The sequence below is a fragment of the Ptychodera flava genome, unplaced genomic scaffold (assembly GCF_041260155.1).
Source record: "Ptychodera flava strain L36383 unplaced genomic scaffold, AS_Pfla_20210202 Scaffold_58__1_contigs__length_828623_pilon, whole genome shotgun sequence".
NCBI classification, from domain to species: domain Eukaryota; kingdom Metazoa; phylum Hemichordata; class Enteropneusta; family Ptychoderidae; genus Ptychodera; species Ptychodera flava.
The window spans coordinates 644,724-654,098 of NW_027248380.1; the positions used below are offsets into that span (position 1 = coordinate 644,724).

The 9,375-nt window shown below is 36.3% G+C and overlaps 1 protein-coding gene across 1 annotated transcript in view; it reads left to right on the forward strand.

Moving 5' to 3' along the window:
* The window catches only part of LOC139128536 (uncharacterized), a 28,982-nt gene extending 20,082 nt beyond the window's left edge, over nucleotides 1-8,900 (forward strand). Inside the window, exons 4-8 of the mRNA XM_070694301.1 lie at nucleotides 306-498; nucleotides 4,525-4,621; nucleotides 5,389-5,426; nucleotides 7,748-8,234; nucleotides 8,692-8,900. Of these exons, the coding sequence (XP_070550402.1) occupies nucleotides 306-498; nucleotides 4,525-4,621; nucleotides 5,389-5,426; nucleotides 7,748-8,234; nucleotides 8,692-8,900 (1,024 nt within the window). The remainder of the gene's footprint in view (nucleotides 1-305; nucleotides 499-4,524; nucleotides 4,622-5,388; nucleotides 5,427-7,747; nucleotides 8,235-8,691) is intronic.
* Nucleotides 8,901-9,375: the final 475 nt, after the last annotated feature.

Genomic DNA, 9,375 nt, shown 5'->3' on the forward strand with positions numbered 1-9,375 from the left:
TATGTGCATGTCAATTTTCGTAGTGATATGATCCAATATGGTTGCCAGTCTGCCATTTTGATTGTGATTTTTCCATGTCCAGAGCCATAACCCAGACATACATGTATGCTTGAACACATCTCATTCAAAGTTGGTATTGGGACACAGGATTACCACAAGGGCTGTGAGTGTTATCGATGCTTACCTGTTATCTTTGTCTCAAGATTACATTAGGTCATCTTTGAAGGAAAAATAATTTTTCCACAGGATTCTGTTTTGGTCCAAGATAATTGAAGTTTTAACACATTTATTTTTACTTTACCTAGGATTGATGCAACCAGAGCAGATTCAGTGGCCAGATTTGTGAATGATGACCATGTTACTCCAAATAGCATTATAAGGAAAGTTACTGATGAAGCAGGAATCAGTCATCTGTGTTTGTTTGCAAATAGAGACATACTCATCAATGAGGAGGTACTATACAACTATGGAGAGGGATTAGACTTGCCATGGAGAAAGGTAATCTGCTAAATTGATTTCATACAAACATCATTGGCTTGAACTGATTCTACTCAAATTAGATACAAGGTAATCAAACTGTGATGTTGATATGTTCAAAACTAACCGGTTTGTTCCAATAGTACCCACAATTGCTGCTGCATGACTATAAGTCATCACAGTTTTTCACAAAACGAAACTGCTGTAGGCATCATAAAGCCTGAGTTCAGTCTGTGTGTGTGTGTGTGTGCTATGTGTTACATGTATTAAAAAGAGCTTAAAGTTCCAAAACTGCTGGAATGTTTTCATAATTTAGTAGGGGCATAATAGTCATGGTGTACAGTTGGGAAATGTTTAACTGAAAATGATCTATTGTCCTAGCGTAAATACCAACTTTGTTTAAATGTGATCTGTTCATGTATATTAAGTCAGAAAAGATGTCCATGGTAAATCCCATGTATGTATAAATGTGTTTGGTTCAGCCTTACATGTAGGTATTATGCACTCCAAAAAGATCTAAATTTTTAACCATTGTGTATGTTGTGTCAGAAAACAGGTTCATATAGTGAATCCCTGTGTATGTAAACTTAAACTCTCAGAAATGTGTTTGGTGCACCCTTACAGAATGTATATGCACTCCTAAAAAGATCTAAATTGTGAACCATTGTGTATGTTAAGTCAGAAAACACGTCCATAGTGAATCCCTGTGTATGTAAACTTTAACTCTCAGAAATGTGTTTGGTGCACCCTTACATGTATGTATATGCACTCCTAGAAGAGATCTAAATAGTGAGTCCATTGTGTATCTTAAGTCAGAAAACACGTCCATAGTGAATCCCTGTGTATGTAAATTAAACTCAGAAGTGTGTTTGGTGCACCCTTACATGTATGTATTTGCACTCCTAAAAAGATCTAAATAGTGAGTCCATTGTGTATCTTAAGTCAGAAAACACGTCCATATGAATCCCTGTGTATGTAAACTTAAAATCTCAGAAATGTATTTGGTGCACCCTTACATGTATGTATTTGCAATCCTAAAAAGATCTACATTGTGAACCATTGTGTATGTTAAGTCAGAAAACACGTCCATAGTGAATCCCTGTGTATGTAAACTTAAACTCTCAGAAATGTGTTTGGTGCACCCTTACATGTATGTATATCAGGGCTCGAAATTAGCGGTAGTACCACGTCCACAGACTGCCAACTTTTCCCTGGGGCAACCAAAGTCCATGAAATGGTAGCCCACACGGACTACCAAAGCCTGGGAGATGAAATACTTGACGTGCGATGTCCGTAACTGTGGGACGAGCTAAATGCAATCAACCACGGCTTCAAACAAATGAAACTGCATGTTGATTCGCGGTCTCTTCACAATTTTGTGGAGGGACCATGAATCAACATGCAGTTTCATTTGTTTGAAGCAATTATCCTTTCATCTGTGAAGAGTTTTTTCTGGTGACTATTACAATTTTCACTGCTATGTTGTTGTTTTTACAAGATGCAGAGCGTTTGATATTAGAATATTGAGTTGCTTTTCCGTGTGCAGTCTTTGCATGCCAGTTTACACTATGCTGTTGATCGGCAGCATACAAGACGTACTTGTGTCAAGTTTTATGGTTTTGATGCTGAAATTTCACAAAACTGTCACTTCTGTATCCAGAGATTGTGTAATCAGTTTAATTTGAAACAGCGATATAAAACACATGTGTCAGTTAAGCCTGGAAATCATGGTTGTCGATCAGTATCAATGTATTACGTTCTGTATAGAGATACTCGGTTGTAACAAGGCATGCCAGTTCATAAAGATCATTGGAATATTTTTTTTCTGTTGTTCTTTACTCAAGTTACAATTTCTTTGGATGTGTGAGCCGATTTTGAAAGTGATAGAAAGTGTTCAAATGTACCTAAATTAGCATAAATTAAGCGTTCGTGACACATAACATGGGGTTTCTCGAGTAGAAGACCCTAGTTATATTTCTATTTTGTGTTGCTGAACCGGGGGCTTATACACGGACGAGTACAGTATCCCTAAACTAAAATATTCATGGACTACCAGCTATTGCCACTGGGCTACCAACTTCAGAAAATGGTAGCCCAAGTGGACTACCAGGGTAAAACGTTAATTTCGAGCCCTGTATATGCACTCCTAAAAAGATCTAAATAGTGAACCATTGAGTATGTTAAGTCAGAAAACACGTCCATAGTGAATCCCTGTGTCTGTAAATCTAAACTCTCAGAAATGTTTGCTGCACCCTAATGTATGTGCACTCCCAAAAAGATACAAATAGTAAAACATTGTGTATGTTAAATCAGAAAAGATGTCCATGGTAATATAATTATGTAAACTAAACTCTCAGAAATGTGTTTGATGAACCCTTGTGTACATGCACTCCTAAAAAATATATTTAATATAGTTATATACTATGTGGTGAATAATTGTGTACATTGTATATATGATAATTAAGTCAGAAAAGATGTCCATGCAGGTGGATCCCTGTGTATGTAAACTCGCAGAAATGTCTTTGATGAAACCTTGTTGGGTATGTTAAGTCAGAAAAGATGTCCATGGTGAATCCTTCTGTATGGTAAAACTCACAGAAATGTGATTGATGAACACTAATCATAGATTGACAAAGGCGTGTAGATAGTTACCATAAAAATATCAGGAAAGCATATGCAATATAGTGATGGTCACTAATCTTTAAATCTTACCCAAAATATTGGGCCTTTGGTAGTTTGGTGAAATTTCTTATGTGACATTGATGAAATTTATTTGTCTCAGCTACATGTATTGTCATTGATTTTACTAACATTATGTTTTGGTCTCTTTCTTATTGACTGTCACTTCTGTATCCAGAGATTGTGTAATCAGTTTAATTTGAAACAGCGATATAAAACACATGTGTCAGTTAAGCCTGGAAATCATGGTTGTCGATCAGTATCAATGTATTACGTTCTGTATAGAGATACTCGGTTGTAACAAGGCATGCCAGTTCATAAAGATCATTGGAATATTTTTTTTCTGTTGTTCTTTACTCAAGTTACAATTTCTTTGGATGTGTGAGCCGATTTTGAAAGTGATAGAAAGTGTTCAAAATGTACATAAATTAGCATAAATTAAGCGTTCGTGACACATAACATGGGGTTTCTCGAGTAGAAGACCCTAGTTATATTTCTATTTTGTGTTGCTGAACCGGGGGCTTATACACGGACGAGTACAGTATCCCTAAACTAAAATATTCATGGACTACCAGCTATTGCCACTGGGCTACCAACTTCAGAAAATGGTAGCCCAAGTGGACTACCAGGGTAAAACGTTAATTTCGAGCCCTGTATATGCACTCCTAAAAAGATCTAAATAGTGAACCATTGAGTATGTTAAGTCAGAAAACACGTCCATAGTGAATCCCTGTGTCTGTAAATCTAAACTCTCAGAAATGTTTGCCGCACCCTAATGTATGTGCACTCCCAAAAAGATACAAATAGTAAAACATTGTGTATGTTAAATCAGAAAAGATGTCCATGGTAATAAATTATGTAAACTAAACTCTCAGAAATGTGTTGATGAACCCTTGTGTACATGCACTCCTAAAAAATATATTTAATATAGTTATATACTATGTGGTGAATAATTGTGTACATTGTATATATGATAATTAAGTCAGAAAAGATGTCCATGCAGGTGGATCCCTGTGTATGTAAACTCGCCAGAAATGTCTTTGATGAAATCTTGTTGGGTATGTTAGTCAGAAAAGATGTCCATGGTGAATCCTTCTGTATGGTAAAACTCACAGAAATGTGATTGATGAACACTAATCATAGATTGACAAAGGCGTGTAGATAGTTACCATAAAAATATCAGGAAAGCATATGCAATATAGTGATGGTCACTAATCTTTAAATCTTACCCAAAATATTGGGCCTTTGGTAGTTTGGTGAAATTTCTTATGTGACATTGATGAAATTTATTTGTCTCAGCTACATGTATTGTCATTGATTTTACTAACATTATGTTTTGGTCTCTTTCTTATTTGATTATGAAATCAGCAAGCTGCAAGGGATGAAAGGCACAGGTGTGACATTTGTGACAATGTGTTCACTTATGAAGATGAAAAAAAAGCGTGTCAGCTTTGGCATTTAAAAGGTGAGTGATTGATGTACCTGTACAGTATGTATGATTCTTGTAAACATAATTGCAACTTGGGATTTTCAATTTTGGCTTTTAAATAAAGAATTTATGGAACCATATATTATTACATACGTACTGCAGAATACTTCCACTTGTGTGCGTGCGTACGTTGGGTATTATTACTTTTCCTGTTGAGCAGTGGAAATACCAAAATTATTACACAGTTGTATGCAAATGAGTTCTATTCGGGCCTATGCGCACGCGCAAGCATATAGTGTTGTCTGCCGTTTTGTCAATCAGATTTCTCTTTTTTCATGCGATTTCATGAAATGTATGTAATAAAAACAGAACCCCATGGACGCGATAGTGCAAGTGTAGCGTACTGCTGGTATTTGCACTCGTGATTGGGTTGTTACTGCTGCATTTTCACTCGCTGCGCTCATGAAAATACAGCCGCAGAGCACAACCCAACCACTCGTGCAAATACCAGCAGTACGCCACACTTACACTAATGCGTCCATGGGGTTCTGTTATATTCTTGAATTAAATATATTTGTCCAGTAATGTCCATCAGTGTGAAATTTTTGGGTGATAAAATGTTTGTTATTTAGTTTAAAATGAGCTACAGGTGCCAGGATATTTCCAGACAGTAGCTAAATACCACTGTGGAGTGTAGTTACTGTAATATCAATTTCTTGTCACTGACATTTTTTTTGCATTTGTGTGTACAGTCATAGATATTGAATTATCATTCATCTGTATATTTGTTCCCATTTTGCCAGGTTACCAGGTTACTCCATGTGGGCCATATCCTGTTAGGGTAAGTTAATAATAATAATAATAATAATAATAATAATAATAATAATCAGATTTTATATAGCGCTAATCGTCCTAAGAGATCATCACGCTTTACACAGTATTATTATCCCTGGCATTGACCAGACTTTGGAGCACTCATAATAAATTTAATCAACTCCCTGGGGATCAAACAGCCCTGCCTGCAGCTGTAGCGCTACAGAGTTAAAGACCACTCGTCAGCCAGTTACCCACTTTACAAACGGGTGTACTGAGGCAATGTACCAATTGTGGTTCAAGTCTTGCCCAAGGACTTTAGCCAATCTGACACAAACGGCGGCGATGGGGCTAGAACTCACAACCTGTTGGCTCTAAGCAACACTCTTACCACAAGTCTCAAAACATCGAGCAGCCATGCATCGGAAACTCAGCCTTTATTGAGGCATGTTCGACGTCTTCATGAAAAAAGGTTATGTGATTTCAGCTGGCTCCACTATGATGCCGAAAACAACCAAATGACTTGCAAAGTATGCATAAAGCATAATAATAAACGAAATACGATGACCTGAGACAACATGAATTTCCGAACGAGTACACTTACTCGCCATGTAGACTGTAGGTAGGACCATAAAACCGCAGCACTCATGGAATCTGCGAGTTCGAACTTTGAAACAACAACACGGGTATGGCACGTAATAAAGTGTATAATTGTCTTGAGAATGACCCCCTTTTTTCAACAGCGACCCACTTTTTGAGCTTCCATGGGCCCTCAGACCCCACTGATGCAAAAGCTTGGCAGAACACTGCAGTTAGGGTTATTATCCACCTTGTCGCTGATACAAAATATTGTTAATATCATGCATAAAAAATAGAAAATGGGAGAAAATTGTCGTGCACACGAACGGGGGCACACGCAAAGAATGCTGGGATTGAATTTTAGAAAAGCGCCCCGTGTCAATAACTAGATTCAAAAATTGCCAGTTTTTAGACGGAACGCTCTAGTTCTCAGCTTGCAAGTGGAAGGTGGGCAGTGCGGCTACCATTGCAATGGTAACGATGGCATAATACATCCCTTGTTTAACACAATAGGCTGTTATCATGGTAGAAATTGCCAATTTTTGTCCAACATTTTTACACATTCCAGAGAATCTATACCTGCACTGCTGCAGGGTTTGACGTCGTGTACGGACGTGAACTGCTTTCATCAGAGGGAAACTGGGGGCATAGTTGTCACACAAACGTATATGAAGTGACAATTAATTCTATTTTATCATGAATAAATACAAATAACATTGCCAATCTTAACCCCTGGCGCGACACAAATGGCTGAGCCCTATAAAATATTATATTATGATATATTTGCACACATAAATTTTTGTTGCAGTATGATTCAAAATGCCGGTCTGGTAGCCATGTTATTATGTAATTTTCATAATTTGAGTTGTGTCTCCCACATGCCTAAGCCAGTTTATTTCAAGACCTGGTACTGATGGCTAATATATCATGATATGTAAAAATTGTCCACATGAATTTTTGTTTTAATATGATTCAAAATGGCCACCTGGCAGCCGTTTTATTATGTAATTTTCATATTTTGAGCCCTAGCTCAGCCATACCGCAGCCAATTTGATTCAAATTTGGCACAAGGCTAATATATCATGACATATATCTACACATGAATTTATGTTTCAATATGACATAAAATATGCCGTCTGGTAGCCATTTTATTATGTAAATTTCATATTTTGAGGTTACTCAGACATGCCTCAGCCAATTTGGTTCAAACTTGGCACAGAGCTAATGGTCATGACATACATGTTCACATGAATTTTTGTTGTGGTACGGTAAAAAATGACCACTTGGTTGAAAATCCTCAATTTTATATCAAAAATAATAATGTCAATGTTCCAAAGATTTAAAAAACATTGAATTGGCGGGGACTGTGTCATCTATTGATGACTTGTTAATGCTGGTGTTTATCGTGGATGGCAAGGTCCACTGTGTTTGCAGATGATGGGAAAACTGATTTGTAGATCTGTCATTGATTGCCTGTCAAACTGTCTGATATTTGATCGTATGCAAAGATGTGATTGTGTTCCCCGTATCGGTATTTTCAAGGCTTTTGGAAAATATATAATTTTGGCAGTTTTAAACTTTTGTATTTGATTCACAGTAGAGGTATACTCATTTGAAAGTGTCCAATATACCCATCCTGGTTTCTCAGTCTTTCACACTCAATGACAATATCCTGAATTTACAAGTGTACTGAACTTTATTAAACTCTATTGCATGCATGCATACACGGTTATCAATATAATTGTGTTTGCTCCTTCTACTTTATTTCAGGGTGGAAGATGGAGTGAAAAAATAAGAATGCTTCAAAATACATCAAATTTAAAAGTTGTTAATACTATTAAATATGCTAATAGTAAAACTGGTTTAATCGCAAGTGGAAGGGGGAAAGTCTTCATTGGACTGTATAAGAAAGAACATGCAGTGGCCATAAAACGCATTGAAAGTCATGTTGTACAAGATGATGAATTGAAGATATTCAGATTTCTATCTGACAAAACTGTACCCAAACCTACCTATGGTAATATCCTGCCTCAGATAGGAGAAGAGGAGGATGACGATTTCACCTACTTAATTACCCCACTTTGTGAAGGTAATTTGGCTGAACTTGTTAATCACAAGATTTCAAGTGATTTGCCAGTCACTGACCTAGACACAAGCCGGTTGCTGTCTTTATGCAAGGACTTCTTGACTGGTCTCCATGAACTTCATAAGATGGGAATCATACACCGAGATATAAAGCCAGAGAATCTTCTAATAGGTGAGTTATCTTAGCTGCTCTTAGTTATTATTACAGATAATTTAGCAGGATTAACTTTTGTAAGTGTACAAGACGGATGAATTCAGAAACATAAACCAAACTAATTTTTTCAGGTACATGTGATGCGTTTAAAAAGTTTTAATGTGACACTTAGAATATATCAAAAGCATTTAATATTTACTACTATTATTTGAGGTCCAGTCTGTGAGCATTAGAGTCAGCAAGTTGTTAATTTAATATGTAGTTAACATTTTCAGAGTACTGTAATGACTTGTTCACAATACTATGAAGCATAATGTTGGTTTTCATGGCACAAATGGAACATTATGTACAGCAATTAAAAAAAAAATGATCAAAAGTTTCTACAAGGAGTCAAATGCAATTATAGTAAACAACCTTGATACTCATTTGATTTTGATATATGTTATATTTGACAATGTATTTTTCCTCTCCCTAGATACTTCTGGGAAGTTAAATATCAGTGATTTTGGTATTAGCAAACATCTCAACTTTGGGAGCACTACACTAACAACGGCAATTGCAGGGACTTGTGCATGGATGGCTCCGGAAACATGCAAGTCATTTCTCTCTGGATGCAGCTTTAAATATAAAAAATCAACTGACATCCAGGTAAAAATTGAGACATTTACACTTTTCTGTATATGAGAAATACTGACACAAGAGCTATGATACATATATGGAAGTACCTCTTTTAATTGAACATGCAATTTAAATTTTCAAGTACATGTAATTGACACCTTAATGTCCGATATACATGTACATGTATCCTGTATTTGCCAGTCTCTTAGTATTATTAAGTGCCAATTTTACAGATCTGTAAAAAAAACTTTCAAGATGTCTTCCACTGCTTTGTACGGGATTTTGTTTAAATTTTCTCCTTTGAACGTTTACTACTGTTGCTACTATTATGTCTCTTTCTCACAAATTTTATCAGTGTTCAACAGTTCTAACTTCAAAATTTAAGCAGATGCAGTACCAATTTTTAAGTCAGAAGAATTGTCAAATACATCAACACTACACGTACATGTAATACTGAGGTCTTTGTGTTTGAGTATGTGACTGTGTGTGTGTGTGTGTTTGTTTGTAAGTGGTCTAAAAACACCCCTCCTTTTTTATATCG